We start from the raw sequence: 16368 nt of genomic DNA on the forward strand, positions 1-16368 counted from the left end.
TGCTTACCTGTAACTGTTGTTCTCCAGCATGGGTCTGGCATGGATTCACATGCGAACCCCTCCCCGCCCCCCCCCGCCTACCCTCTGAGGCTCTTCTCTTGGTCCTACTGCCACTTTACATGCTACCAAATCTGAAGATACCTGCCAGAGGAGGGGCTCAGGTAGAGGACAGTCATTGGCTGCGGGCAGTATGACCCAGAGACCAGTGATTGGTTGTTAGGAGAAAGACAGTTCAGAAACAAAACTGATTTTTTTCTTTACCGAGGATTCCCAGCCTGACGGGAATATTCATCAGCATGTGAATCCATGCCAGACCCATGCTGGAGAACAGTTACAGGTAAGTAACATGTTCTTCTTGCACAGCATCAAACCCTCAGCCTTTGTGTTTAATTTCCATACATGATGAAACATTGTTCTTTTTCAATTATGACTCTCTTTGATAGGGATTGAATGGAGCTGGTTGCCCTCAACAGTCAGCCTATGGCATGGCGGTCCATCATGCTGTCGAGCCAAGCCACTGGGAGAACCTCCTGAAGTCCAGCGAGACCCTACTGAAGGACAAGGATTTTCTGGTGGAGAGGTAGGCCCAAGGCATGGTTGCATTTAGGTTTTCGAAGACACCTTTGTAAAATTTGTCATATGCTGTGGAAAGGCAATGCACTGGCTGGCCTGTGAGTTTAGTATGCAATCTCCTAGTGCATGGTTGCTTGTCATGCTGCCATCTGCGGAGGGTGTTCTGCAGTTCCCTGGTCAGGGGTTTGAAGAGACCTAAACAAACAGGGTGTCCATTGAGGTAGACTAAAATTATCTCAATGGGTAACCTAGCAGAGCAGTCAGGCTTCACTCTTGAGACCAAGGTAAACTTGAGTAAACGGAGACCTATCAGTCTTCTAAAGTTGATCTAATAGGTGACCTCTTTATATTCTTGTGTACTTCATGCACGTTAATTCAATGTCAGCATTAGGATTTTAAGAAAATGATCCTTGTCTGTCGCAGTTCACTGAAATTCGACGGCAATGAGCCTGATCCTTCATATTATGTACAACAGAGGAAGGAAATTCCAGGACTCTGCGCCAATTGATATAAGGTTGTATTGGAATTTATTAATTGGTCATAGGAGACCTAAATACAAATAGTAACAGTTGGGCCTTATAACCTGATGACACGTGTTTCGGCTCCTGAACCTTTATCAAATCGGGGCTAAAAAATACGAAAATTAGTGCATAATTCAAGCAATATAAGTTAATAAATAATAATCATATAACATAAAACATTAAGCCATTAGTTTAGCCAATCAATTTAGAATAATGACAATTGCAATCACATATCCAAACAGAAAATATTAATAGACAAAATTAATGACCGACATGGCGGGTTGGTAATGGGGAGGATTATGTAGGTTGGTAGAAACAATATAGAAACACAGAGAAATAAAACAAAATCAAGTAGATTAGTCAAACTTAATTACTATGACATTGTTTGCAAAGTTGGGATGTGTGAATTTGTACTTAATTTGTATCTTTGTTACCTTACCCAATATGATTTTAATAGGTAGTTCCATATGAGAATTCATTTATGGGTTTGATCCCAGGTTCCAAATCCCTAAAGCGATAATAATTCTAATTAATAGGTTGTACCCTGTCAATTTGTTGCCTTTCCTTGGTATTATCAGCGTTATATTAAATGGTGGTGCTCTAATCTGTGTAGTCAATGTATTCGTTACATGTAGACTCAGAGTTCAAAGATTGGCAAGGTATCAGTATACAGTAGTACCAATGTAGGCGTGTTAAATTAGATTGACCAAATTGCATGTATTCTCCATAAATGCCACCCTATCAGATATCCTCGCATTAGTGGTCCGTTTGACTATCATTAGCATTTAAGCATGCGATTCTGAACGGCGTTGCAGCCTCTTAATGGGTTACGCAAATCAAGTAGCATCATTTACATTCTTGTCTAAATAAACATATAATTGCAACCAGAAATTAAGGCCCCTTAATACATATCGTGGACTGATTTCCTTCGTCCCACCTTTGGTTCGCATGCAAAATCAGATCTTTCAATATATCTTACCGCAAAGTCCCCCACGTTGGCCGAAGTTTAATGGATTACTCGTATAAGCGCCATTTTGAAAGTTACGTGGCTATAAAGGGTGTCCATGGCAACATTTTTAGTACGTTGCCATAGTAAACTGGTCTCCCCTTCTGAGTGTTTCATCTAGCCGCATATTGTGCGTGTGTCCGCCATCTTGAAATCGTCAACCGCTATACTTATCAAACAGACATTCAACCTTTCTAAGCATTAGGGCATTGCTTCTACTCTTGTTCATAAGGTTTCATATACATTAATGTTATGAGCAATGATTATTACTATCGGATTTGCAAATTAAATTAATACATTTGCAAATATATATATCGAATTGTTTTGTCATTTAGCAATGATCCTGATATTGCTAAATAATTTTGCTACATAATTTGCATCAGAATAAATGTGCTTATCAATCTAGGAGAAAATAACGGTATTTACTCCAATAAAGTGATTATAAATTAGGTCCAAATATCATCCAGTCTCATCTTTGTGACCGCACTGCATACAGTCCAATATTCGCCCACATAATACTTAAAATTAACACATTATAAGTAGGCAGCTTATCTCTAAATGCTATTCCAAATTGAGGTCCATCACTAACTTCCTCAAATTAATCTCAAATATTAAATAGTGGGGTAAAATTCTTGCACTGGCTAAGGGGTGGTACTTACCGGAAAACCCCAAATATATACACCTTATTGCTGTATCCCAAAAAGGATACGAACCGTAATCTCAAAAGAGATACCACTTACAGGAATGCTGACATCTCATTGTCACTGTTGAGGCCCATTACTGTCATATTGAAGAAACAAATGCGTGCTTCTACCTGTCTCAAACCTTTTACTCTGTCTCCCCCTCTCTTGTTGAGTGACCTGTTTCAAGCCAATGAATCTAATATCTAATTTGTTTAGCTGATGATGGGATTGCCAATGGTGAGCTAGTGGTAAGGTGGGGTCCTGACTCCCAATTCTTGCCAAATGTGCACGTATCCTCACCCTTAATTCTCTTTTGGTACTTCCTATATACATTTTATGGCATACACAAAAAATCCCATAAATGACAAACTTAGATTTAAGTCTAATTTCAAACTTTTTCCCCATTAGTCTTTAAATTCACTAATAGGATCATGAGCGAATTTACATTGGGAGCACATGCCACATTTGCGAAACCCTATATCTTTACTATCCATCCAGGTCAGGTGTCTCTGAGCTTTTATGTCTGGTAGTAAGGATGGACTTAAAATTGTTTAGGGTTGCAGCCCTTGTATAAATCATGCATGGATGTTTCCCTATGCATTGACTGTGCTCATCGAGTTGTAGTAAATGCCAATGTTTTTCTAGAATTTTCCGTATTCTTCTGTGATCTCTATTATATTGTGCGATGAAAAAAGTTTCTGCTGGTTGAGAACTTTTTTTGCAATTCGATAGTAATGTACCCTTGAGTTTTGTTGAATTCTGCGGGTGTAATGATTTTGCTGAGTACCCTCTGTTACTAAATCTTGTGCGTAGTAACTCATTCTTCCTCAAATTTCTTCTGGGTTTGACAATTGCGTCTCGCTCGTGTGTATTCCCCCACTGGTATGTTGTTGATTGTTGGTTTAAAGTGACAACTTGTAGCGTGGAGTATAGAATTGACTTCCGTCTGTTTTCTGAAGGTCCATGTTTGTAGTCTACGACCATCTGGGTGTATTGTTCAATCCAAAAAATTAATGACATCAGCAGTTCACTCCCCTGTAAATTCAATTTCGTAACAATTCTTGTTCAATCTGGAAACAAAGCTTTGAAACTCTTCTGCTTTCCCCTGCCAATTTAGAAAAACAGTCTATGTATCGAGTCCACATTTTAAAGTAAACTTGATCCCATGTACTATAAATGCACCTCACATAATATACTGTAATAATAAATCAAACATGTATTTACTATTGCAAAAGGATGAGGGCAATCCAATAAGTACTATAGAACATGCCACCAAGCAAGTACATATCAAAAACACAGACGCTCTCCAACTATGAATCACTGAACATTGAACTCCAAATGCAATAAACTAGTGTTGAGTATCTTGGTGCTCTGGTGATCAACTCATGGGAATCCTGGAGTCCCATTCCAATGCAGAAAACTATTGCACTTTGATGAAACCATGAGGAACCGAGTTCTTTGAAGTTGAGGAGTTGTTCACTTCATTTGCAAATGATTCTTTTCTCTCGTTTTATTTTCAGATCTTTTTTCTCGTTTCTGTCCAAATCTGTTGTATTTCTTTTTAAAGTTTGTAACAAACTGAATTAAAAAAAATCAAAAACACAGTAATGGGGATAGTACCTACATTTCAGATCACTCCATGAAACATTGTATAAAATGACTAGCCTAACCAGGATGTACTAGTCCTATAATGGTTCTAGAAAGAAGGGAGGGGGAAATGGTTTGCACGTTGTAGGATATTGGTTCATCTGGCCAACAAATTCGTCCCAACAGGTTACAATTTACCACAACAAACAGAGGGAGCTTTAAAACGCCACTACTCTTGGACCAAGGGGACCCTTGAACTGAACAAATAACAGGATAAGGGCAGGTGCTTGCACGGCCGGTAGCTCCAAATTCATTCCTGGAATGGCGGGTGCAGATTTTGGGTTTGGGTGTACGGTTAATGTCTGACTAGTGGCAGGTTGAAGGCCCATCAAAGGCACCAAAAGGCAGGAGACTCTGCAGAAATGATATAACCATGACACCCTGAAGAATCCAGCAAGGATGATGTCAGTCCTGGGGAGCAGGAGCGTACAATTGGCAATGAAACAGTCCCATGTCTCAGGCTGGATGCCAACCAAGATGTAACAAAATGGAGCATTGGCCTTAAGCACCTGGGTCAGAAGGATGTTACCAGGGGTCCAGACTACAGTCTAGGAAAGGTCGAGCTATGACAGCAAGTTCATTCACCTCAGAGGATATCAAGAAGCAAAGGAATTGCCTTTGGCAGGATTCCACCAGCATAAAGGATCAGAATTTGCAGGTCAAAAAGCCAGGACCCAGCCAGTATGACCAAACCCAGAGTCCCCACAGTAGCCTATCATCACAGCAGCGGAGAATATAGAACTGAACTGAGGAATGGACAGTGCCTTCCACTTAAAATTCACTGAGGGACTGGCCTAAGCCAGCCTCCCGATCACACCCCAGGGAACACACCGGTTTTTGCAACCGCCAGCCCACACTGGAGGTAGATTGTAAAGTTTGGGGTACTTCATACTGGTATACACCAGTTTAAACCACAGTTGACAACGCCTTTGTGGACTAAGGATGAGCCCACTTCAGCAAACCGACTGTTCCACATGAAGAAAAGCCACAAAACCGATAGCTGGGAGCAGAGCTTAGAGAAAATGCACATGCGCTGTAGTGGCCACCACATGGGTGCATTGAGCTACTGATGCAGTAAAAGTGGCTACAGTCCTGGTGTAGCCAAAACTAAATCACAGCTGCCCACACCACAACAGACAATCCGAGTGATGGAATCCCTCTGGGACCAAAATTCAGAGTACTCAAACTAGCTAGCGAGTATGGGGATGTTTGAAACTTGTATTTGTCATTTACTGCAAAAACACTTGTTTGCAAGGCCTATGTAGATTATCCACACATTTAAATACATAAATGTTTGGTATTTAAGACTTGGCATTTACAGATTAGACCAATAACGCACAGTAGTTTGGCTGCATATTATTTGCGATGAGATCAAGCTGTACAAAGTTGAATTTAGGAACCTGCCTACTGCCTACCTAAATAACTAGTCTGACGTCGGCAAAAGGTGTACAGCATCAACTCATTTTTTAATTTCCTACTTCTTCTAGGCTGTGGCTGCTGTAAGACTCTAGGATCTACCAGGCAGTCTCTTTTAGCACACCAGTTACTTTCCTTGTGGTGAGGAATTATCTTTTAGTCTGGGTGGGCGTTGGAAGGACCTGGAACATAGTTCCTGCGATTGCCCCTTTTGTACACATTTTATATTTTCTAACTGCTGTATGTGACCTGTGCTGCAAGAGTAGGATGTTCTGGTGGCTGTTGAAGTGAGCAAGAGTAGAGTAGCCATGTTTCTTTGTGCTCTATGCTTAGGTTTGCTGCGATTTGAGCATTTGCTCAAGTGGAACTTGAGGTTAAAGGTAGACATGTGTTCAGTAGCTGGTAAATTGGTCCAGATGGAGGCTACCAGTTTGGTTGAGGCATGCAGGTATGGGGTACATCTTGAGTATTTGATGGAGCGTGGTTTCATATTGGTTTCATTGTGTGTTGCTCGTAAAGAGCGCATGCAGTCATTATCTAGTGCATGTGATCGCTATAAAGTATTTCTAAGCGTGACTTCAGTGATGTTGTCCCACAGGCAGCGACAGCACATAGCACAACTGGAACAGAAGATGCGTGAAAGTGAACTTCAAGTGCACAGTGCTCTGATGGGCCGCCCTGCACCATATGGGGACGTTTACATGCTCAGGTTGCAGGTAAGAGGTGTGAGTCTGAAAGTGGAGATGATTTTGTGTTGTGTAGTAGAGCAGTAGTTGTGTGCAGGCTGGGATGAAGGGTGTGCTGTGTTGGGGATTGGTTTAAGCAGTGTTGCTGCACCATTATTGTAGTCCTCCCCCACTGTGGAACTGTAGTTATGGCATGCTATTTTATCGACCACTTTTCAAACGTTTGCATTTTGGTTTAGTCAATGTCTATATATCCAGACTGGCCGTATGAATTGGTGTTTAGACTATTCATATATAGATCACCCTCTAAAACATTAAGCTTATGAATTCATGATTTAGGGTTTTGCGATGCTAATAATGCGCACACTTCAAACTCTTTCCTCCAAATCCCATATAGTGTACAGTCTCTGCAAAACTGATATCTTTTTACATGGCCTTTCATGGTTTGTGAAAACCAATCTTGAGTCAGTTGGTTCCAACTCCAACAATAGGGTGGCTGAGCAATCTGGCCTCATTCTTAGTAGGGTAAGAAGGGATACGATCCTCGAAAGACAAGATGCAATACTCTGCAATTACCACTAGATGTCAGACTATATGCACAGTATGTGAATCTAAGCAGATTCAATCATCAGAAATGCTATTACGGTAAGTAATGCATGTCATACCCCCAGCTGACTAAAATTAAGTAGTTAGTTTGAGATGGAAAGTAAGCTACGTATTACAAGCATTTCACAAGAGCTGTAGAGGAGAGCACCTTTGATATAGGCGAAGTTCGTAGATCCCAACACAGGACCTCAAGAGTGTTCAACAATCCTAAAATCGGGAGAGTTTGCTGAGATGGAACAAGATTACCTTTGCAGTAAGTACTGTGGTTTGGAGCGGGTGGGGGAGGCACCTTTTTTGGGCTCAAATCTGAATTGACTGTGAACCCCCATGGAGATGACTGGACAAGGAAAACGCACCGGACGATGTTGGATGACCTCCCCAATCCTCAAAGCACTGGACATGACTGACGCAGCAGCAGCAAGCAGCATGATTCCTCTTTCATGTCGTGATCCCTTGTGGTGGGGAAAAAAGGCACCTACTCACCCCTTCAATACTGCTCACTTCTTGAGGGTTATTAGGGTATGGTCCCTCATTCGCCACTACCTGGTTCCCCTAGTGAAAATAATGGAAGGCTTAGTCAGAATATTAGTCCACAATGTGTATTTTCATTATATACTGGGATATTGGTTAGGTTCTGCTGATAGATTGGTGTACTCAGTTCTGCTGTGAATTCCTGTTCCTAGGGTCTTGTTAAGGGCATCTGTCATTATGTAGACTGCTGTTACTGAGCAAAAGTCATTTCTTTCAACAACGCAAAAACGTTTTGTGGGTTGTTGGTATCTAAGGCTGGCTGGAGGCTTATAAGAGGAATTTTCTTGTTGAGAAAAGGTTAAAAGTTGAGTTTAATTAGTTTACTTGCTTATGTATAGAATATTGCTCAGAGAGTGCACACGGCAACACGTCTGGTCATCACCATGTCTACACAGTAGCCCGTGTTGCTCTGAAGTATACATAGTTTCCATTTTGGATGGGGGGATGTGTTCCCACACTGAGTCGCATGCGGTTTTTAAGATGCACGGCTGCCATCTTGAAATTGTCACAATGTGGATAGGACAGTATGTGTAGTCATGTTAAAGAAATGCCGAGACGTAGAACCATCTTTTACAGTCTGGAATGTATGAACTTTGTGATGCATGAACTTTGTGATGCATGAACTCTGAGCAGTACTCTGAAGGGGGACAGAGTTTTGAGTTTGTAATTTTTATACAAGTGTGGTAGGGCTGCAGCACAGGATTTCTGACATATTGCATTCTAGAACTATTCGAACTGCAGTTAATGGAACAGACTTGGCAGTTTGATTTTTCTGTTTCCATGAGTACAGAGAGCGTGCTCCAAACAGTAGCAGAGTAGAAGAAATCATTTGCTGCTTTGCAGCAAGTGGCAAAAAGAGACATTGACTGGGCCTGTTAGTAATAGTATCCCTAGTCTGTTGTCTCCTCTTTCACATTGCAAGGTCCCTCCAGAATGTTTCTCCTTTTTTTTAATTTATTTATTTTTTCTTTTTTTCTTTTCCACCATCGTCATTTGCACGTTAAAATTCTCTTGACAAGACGCCTTAATTATGATACGTTTTTAATATTTGATTTTTATCGTCTTAGTATTCCACCTCCAAGAAGTTCTTCGGCGCTCGACAGACAGACCCTGCGTCAAAGAGAAGCACTCCTTTAACGGACAGTCACTGAGGCCTACACACAGGCCTCACTGGGCTTCAGCCCTTTACAGTAGGGAGTGCGGGGTGCGGGGTGGGGGGCAGGTGACATATACTCTTCATCTTAAAGAATACCTATTCCTTCCCTTCCCCTTTGTCGTCATGCTGCCTTTCACCTACACTATGGAAAATGCACCTTTCTAAATTTTGCCCTTCTTGCGTAGAAGATATCCCTGGAAAGACACGCACTGTGTGCATCCATTGTCTTCCATGGGATCATGTCGAAAAGCATTGCAAGTCCTGCACGTTTTTCAGACCCAAGACACGAACAGATAAACATTGGGCTGCTCATGCAATGCAGGTCGAGGCCTCCATAGACGTGGCTGGTGAATCCGATGACTGCAGCGTCAACGTTCTCAGTGACTCTGAAGACGATCGAGGTTCAGTAGAACCCCATGTACGAGCCCCGACTCCATTAAGCAGGCCAGAGGTCCTGCCATGGAGAAGACACCCAGCGGCAAAAGAGCACACGTTTAAAAAAAAAACACTGAATGCAGAACCCCCAGCCGAGTGCAAACCACGTTGTCGACAGTTCACGGCCATGTGGTGTCCAAGGAGAAGACCCACTCGAAGTCATCTCTGTCCTCTGGGCCCTCGCATTCGCCTTACTACAGATCTCCTAAACGGGCATGTAAAGAAGGCCTGTTTCAGACACTGCGGCTATAAAGACCCTTCTTTTGTGCACCGAAAGAAAAATCTTTGCACTCTTTAAGCGCAACACGTTAAACACATCACGAATATGCTGCTTAAAGCAAGTGTCGAAAATCACTAGTCTTTGACGGACACGCCACCAAAGTCACTCGCCTCAGCAGACTGGTTATGCACCCGCTAAGGATACACTGTCGGGGATTCTACAACATAAAAGGCAGACTCCCTTTCAGCAGGGATGTCATTTCACCAAAATGCCAGGGGTAGCTGAAGTTGCTTCACAAGACCCTTGGCCTCTGACATCACAGGAAGTGATGTTATTTGACCAAACCCCAAAGTGACATCACGGGAATCGATGGAACACTACCTTTCTCCCTGTTTTGACAAAACAGGAAGTGGCATCACATAGCATTGTTTCTAAGTACACTGCAAAAAATATGGTTATATCACTGGAAAGTGATATACATTTATACAAGAATGGATCACCTGTTTTATCATTAATATCGGCGCGTATAGGCCAGTGTTACCAAATTACTGTGAATGCAAGCAGATGTCCAAGGCCAAACGATAATGTGTTATCATAGCACTTACGCTCTTCATATAGAACAAATATACATACACTATTACTCGACCTGTGTTGGTACTCATTCATCAACCTCAGCAGGATGAAAGACTGAGTAGACCTTGCCGGAGTTGAACCTGCAACTTGCACATCACACACACATTGCAGCAGCGAGCGCTCAACCCACAGAGCGTAACGGCTATAGCTATCAGAACACCAGCTACTCCAGAAACAAAGAACCATATGCTTCTGGCCACAGCCCAGGAGCCTCGATTTTTATTTTTAGTTTTTTTAGGGGTTGCAAGGTAGACCTCGGGGGTCGCAGGTGCGACACCTGCGACCCCCGGCAGCCCCTAAATGACATAACTGCCTTTCAGGAACCCTCCTCCCCTACACCCATCTCCTTTCCCAAAGTCCACAAAATGGACACCTAAAAGTCTGGACTGGGTAATAAGAATCTCTTGCTTTGTCGATTTCATGGATCGCCATCGATCAGTATGAAGGGGGAACTAGTGGGGAACCACCTTGTAAAGTGTGAAGATTAGACTGTTCTCAACCTTGTACTTCTACTCCGTCTTCACTACATGTAGTCAAGACCCCGCTCAGGACTTAATATATTGTTGACCCTTCCGACTTGCAAGATCCAGGCTCACAGGATGATCAGTACAATCGAGGTCAAGATCAATATTATGATGACCCTGACATTTACGTTGTGTCCCCAGATGACCAAGGTCAGCCTGTGGCTGACTCCCCCATAGACAAACTGCTCCAATACAATGAGCTGCTACTGCAGGCTGCACTCATTTAAAATGGAGATGCACATGGAGAAGTCCAACTTGACAAGGACTTTGTGGACAACCACCAGGGGGGACAAAAGATGGGTAAATCAATATATCCCTTTTCTACAGTTAGTGCGGACTCATCCAGCCCTCACTGCTGATGCATAACCTCACAAGAGCAGTTAACCCCTTAATCGAAAATATTTAAGCCGGTACCAACTGACCTTTACATTAGAGGTCAATTAAAACCTCACTCCCTAGTCGTTAAAATAACCGGGAAAAGAGCAGACACCCCTAGCTTCCACTGAGGCACCTCCAGTCAAGGAGAGTAAAACAAATCTGCACTGTCGGCAGTAAAGTGATGATGCATCCTCCGCTACTTAGCAAACCATAATTGCTAATAACACCACACTACTAGCCAGTTATAGCTGCCATGTGTGGGATTCACTATAACAGCAAATTGATGCTGTGCCTGAGCCCCTGAAGCCTCGGCTCGCTAAAACCATCACCAAGGGTAAACTGGTTGCAAACTGCATCCTAAAAAATAATCTGGACGCAGCTGATGATGCTGGACGCATTATAGCAGAGGGCACCGTAATCAAACGGTATACCATCGGGCTTCAAACTTGAGACCCCACCCACACACCAAATATGCCAATTGAACCTAACACATTATTTGGCAAAGCAGTGGAGGATGTACTAAAGAGTGCAAAAAAAGAGCATGACACTCTAAAATGACTAGGCCAAATAACTAACAAGCCATTGTCCAGCGAGAGATGTTTAAAACCAGGCTGCTTTTTTGTTTTTTGGGACAAGGTTCACAACATTACACATGTTATAACTAAGGAAGCCAACCCCCATCCTGGGCAACGCACAGGGTCAGTCATCTGGAAATTTTCAACGAGGATACAAAAGGTCAAGAAGTAGAGGTAGTGCCTCTGCCACTAGAGGCTCCTCTGCTCGTAAGCAATGATACCTTGATTCTGGTTCGCTCCCATGTAACTCCAGTCAGCTGTTGCATTTCTCAATTCACCCACACATGGGAGGGGATCACGGCTGACAAGAGGGTGTTGTCCACTGTGGCAGGGGGGTACTGCATGGAGCTGTAGAAACCACCAAACCATCTGAAAATTACACCACAAGAAAAACTTATCCTGGTACAAGAAGTAAAGTCCCTACTGGAAAAAGACGCAATAGTCCCCCAGAAAAACAGGTAAACAGGAGTTCAACATGTACTTCCTTGTACCAAAAGAAAGACACTTAACTATGCGCCCTGTACTACACTTGCGACCAGCAAACACATGTCAAACCTCCAATGTTTTGCATGACAACACTACAGGAGGTAATTACTTTGTTACAGGGGTAGTTCTTGGGAACATTGGAAATGAAAGATGCATGCTTTCATATATCAATGTTCCCAGTGCACAGAAAATATCTGCGCTTCAAAAAAGCAGGCACACATTACCAATTCAAGATACTCCCCTTTTGGCATATTAGCTCCAAGGGTGTCCACAAAAGTACTAGCAGTGCACCTATGCAGAGAATCCATCCCAGTGTACCCTTATCTGGATGACTGGCTAATAACACAGGAAACAACACAAATATGCAAATTCAACACCCAAAGAACAATCAATCTGTTGTTCCAATTGGGGTTCTTCATCAACAAGAAATAAAATCAAGTCTTGTCCCCAGTTAAGTAAAACAATTACTTGAAGCAATTATAAAGATTCAAGAAGAGCTAGTTTCCCCCCTCAAACGAGAGTACAAAACATTTTGTATCAAGTACCTCAATATATAGCCAGTCGCAAGGCAATGCACCAGCTTGGGATGATGGCCTCATGAATTTATCTGGCTCCACACACCCGGCTGCGCAAGCTCCCAATGTAGGAATGGCTAGCGAGCAAGCGGTCAGTGGGAGGATCTAGTGGTGGTTTCGCTAACCCTGGTACAGGCTCTACGCTGTTGGTCCAGGGACAACCTGCTAAGAGGAAAAACCTTCAGGGCTCCACCAGCCAAGCAATCCTAACTACAGACTCCTCACTCGCCAGATGGGGGACAGAAGGGGGCTCACTTCCTTCAACATACAGCCCAAAGCCAATGGGCAGATCCCAAAGACCTTTCAACTTCCTGGAACTTTTGGCAGTCCTCAAGGCTCTTCAGGCCTTTCAGCAACATCTTGCAGGTCAGACAGTGCAAGTCTTTACAGACGGCACCACTGTGATGTTCTACCTAAACCAGCAGGAAGGTGCACACTGTCTGTCTAAGCTATCGCAAAAAATATGGAGGTGGGCACTCTAGCGGAACATTTTACTAACCTCTCAACATGTTCCAGGGGAACTCATTCTCTGACACACTCTAAGCAGGTACCCTCTAAACTAAGAACACGAGTGGCAACTCGACAAGTATCCTAGATGGAATATTCCCACAATGGGGTCATCCCCCATTAGACTGGTTTGCTACAAGCCTAAACGCACAATGCCCAGACTTCGCGTCCAGGTTTCCCCAACCAGGGTCCAAGGGGGAACGATATGTGGATGAACTGGTTAGGGAAATTTGTCTCTTCTGCCCCCTTTCCCCACACAACACTCCCGAACAAAATAGTGCACAATATGCACCAGGAACAAGTAACTACTCCTGGTTGCTCCTATGTCGGTGAGACAACCTTAGTTTCCACATCTGCTCAAAGTGGCGATGTGAGACCCAATCAAGCTCCGGTGCCAGTCCAACATGCTAACAAAACACAAGGGTACATCTCTCCATCCACGCCCTCAACCTGTGAACTTGGCAGCTTGGCTCCTGAAGTCATAGACTTGGGCCACTTGAATCTTCCACAAAGGAGTATGGATATCCTACGCGAGGCATGAAAACCCAACAACAGACACTGCTATTTCAAGAAGTGGAAGGGACTTGTGATATGGTGCACGTCACAAACGCTAAACCCAACAGAATATTCCCCATCGCTTTACGTACTAGACTCCTGCCTAATTCAACACCAAAGTACATCTGGCGGCTCTTCAGTTTACACCACTTCACAAAACAGTGTCCTTGTGGAAAGTTACTTTCATTAAAGCATTTAAAAGAGGCTATGCCGCCCCCCCCCCCCCCCCAACCTCTTTCCGATTTCCAACCCGACTGTGTTGCAATCGTTGTGCTCTCCAAGCTCATGGGTCCACCCTTTGAGCCTATGCACAAAGCCTGCATAAAACATCTGACTTAGAAAACTGCATTTCTAGTAGCTAGCAACTCCATAAAATGAGTCGGTGAGCTACAGGATTTGTTATTAATACACAAGGACAAGGTTGTCCTCAGAACACATCATAGGTTTTCACCTAAGTTCATAAAAAGTTCCATGTTAATCCATAGAACATCCTACCTTCTTTCAAAATCCATCCAACGCAGCCGAGAAAAGCCTCCATACACTTGCTGTATGGTGGGCGGTCTTGTACTATGTGAGCAAAACCTCTATGGAAAACAGATCAACTTTGTTTCAATAGCACCTTGGAGAGAATGCTATCCCATATCAAAGAAGGCCATCCCTCAGATGGATAGTCAAGTGCGTACAGTTCAGCTATTCCCTATCCAAAAAGTCTTACCTTTCACCCCCAGGCTCACTCTACCAGATGTACAGGAGCTACCTTTCATGGCAAACGTCCTTCTAGACTCCATTTACAAAGCTGCTACATTGAGTTCCATCCATATGTTCACACAGCATTTTTTGCATTCATACTCCCTCTAAAGCAGATTCACATGTGGGGCAAGCGGTTCCAAAACATCCTTGCCGCTGTACCTTCTCACTTCCCAACTCCTTCTGCTTATACTGCTTGCTAATCTATGCAGAGCATGTCTAAGCAGATCCACATGCTCCAGAAGGGATACATTACTCACTGTAATCTTATTTTTGGAGCTTGTATCTGCTTAAAATTGCATGTGCCTGTAAAGGACCGTGGGGGGTGTCTGTACTTCTGCTCTCTATATGGCAGAGGAAAGGCACAGAGAACCCCAGCCAAGATTCTCTATTATTGGTACGTGGTCGAGCAGTCAAGACCTAGCTTTTCAGGAGGTGATGCAGGCTGGTTCTTAAGTACATTGTAGTCTCCAAGCACCCACAAAGGAATGTCCACACACTGTATTAGTTAAAACCGTCTTTATATAATTAATATTCAAGGTTCTGCACAATATCACGATAACTCACTTTGTATACAGTTCTATGTGGTACCACAATTACTATTAGATCTTTAAAGTGCATCAACTGTTCGGTTAAATGTCACACACATCCGTTCGTAAGGGAAACCAACAATGGATATAAGTGGAAAACGGTGGGTTAGAACAATTGGCACAATACTGGCCCTGAGTTCTTAGGCAACGGGAGCACAGCGGCTCCAGTTGGCGATGGAGGTCGTCGACAGTGGCGGACAACAGTCTGGGCGCTTCTCTTTGGGATTCCGTGGCAGTCTCCGGTCGGCAGCCTGCCTTAAGTCTGTCTTCCAGGGAGCTTTGGCAAAGATCAGCTGGTGCACAATGGTCCCTCTTAGCTCGGGAAGAGGGTGCCTTACCATGTCCTCTCTGGGTCAGTCCTTGGAGACGCAGCAGCTTTCAGATTGAAGGAGAGCAACAGCAATTCTTCTCTTCCAGCAGGGCTTCAAGGTCAAGCATCAGTTTCACTCCAGTTACTCTTCGTAATTTGGGCTTCAGCTCTGAACACGATTCCTAGCGGTGGGAGGTCCCCAGATATACTGTTGATCTCCCGTTCATTCCGCAGGGTCACACTCGCGCATCCAAAAGGGCATTCAGCAGTCTGTCAGCCAATCAGGCGCACGGTGCATTCAGGCCATTCTTCTCCATCCAGACACTCGCAACACAGAATGTGGATTTGGACAAGTACCACGCCATTCAACACTACACGCTGCATTCATACCAGTTTCGGGCAGGGCTGTCTCAGTCATTGTGTCAAACACCAGAAACCATACGGCCACAACAAGAAGTGCATATTCGTGTCACTCTTTCACCCAGGTCCCACCCACAGGCGTGCTTACAACATGCGGTCGTTGGGAAGGCTCCAGCAAGTCTGGTCAGCACTTCCCCACACTACCATATATGGAACCTCCACCCAACAGCCAGTAAGGGGGAAGGGACAGAGTCAGGGCTTCCGGGACTTCGGGAAGATCAAGGTAACAGGCGATGGAAGGCAAGAGGCCACGGGTGCCATCTTCGCTCCATCAGGAATCTACCGATTCCAATGACTGGGCCTGGGCATCCCAAAATGGAGGAAGCTCAGGGCACCAGTCAATTCAGCAGAGCTGCCACCAGCCCATACCCTGCTCTGTGGGCTACGCACAGGTGCCCAAAATCATACACTAGGGGCACAGGGTTGTACCCCCACCCATGGGTGCGATAAGGGTATCCCATGGGTCTGTTCACCAAAACCAAAAGAGAGCTGCACCCCCAGGAGTCCCACATGAATTAATGCGAGGAAAACATGACGGAACACACGATAAAAGGCAGTAAAGGACAAGGATACAGAGGCCTTGTCCCT

At 43.9% G+C, this 16368-nt stretch overlaps 1 protein-coding gene across 3 annotated transcripts in view; it reads left to right on the top strand.

Moving 5' to 3' along the window:
• The window catches only part of CEP85 (centrosomal protein 85), a 509807-nt gene that overhangs the window by 78405 nt on the left and 415034 nt on the right, over positions 1-16368 (top strand). For all 3 annotated transcript variants that reach the window (XM_069622843.1, XM_069622844.1, XM_069622842.1), the window contains 2 exons: positions 444-580; positions 6445-6562. In XM_069622843.1, the coding sequence (XP_069478944.1) occupies positions 444-580; positions 6445-6562 (255 nt within the window). The remainder of the gene's footprint in view (positions 1-443; positions 581-6444; positions 6563-16368) is intronic.

The sequence above is a fragment of the Ambystoma mexicanum genome, chromosome 11, assembly GCF_040938575.1.
Source record: "Ambystoma mexicanum isolate Mex_15411 chromosome 11, UKY_AmexF1_1, whole genome shotgun sequence".
Taxonomy (NCBI): Eukaryota; Metazoa; Chordata; class Amphibia; order Caudata; family Ambystomatidae; genus Ambystoma; species Ambystoma mexicanum.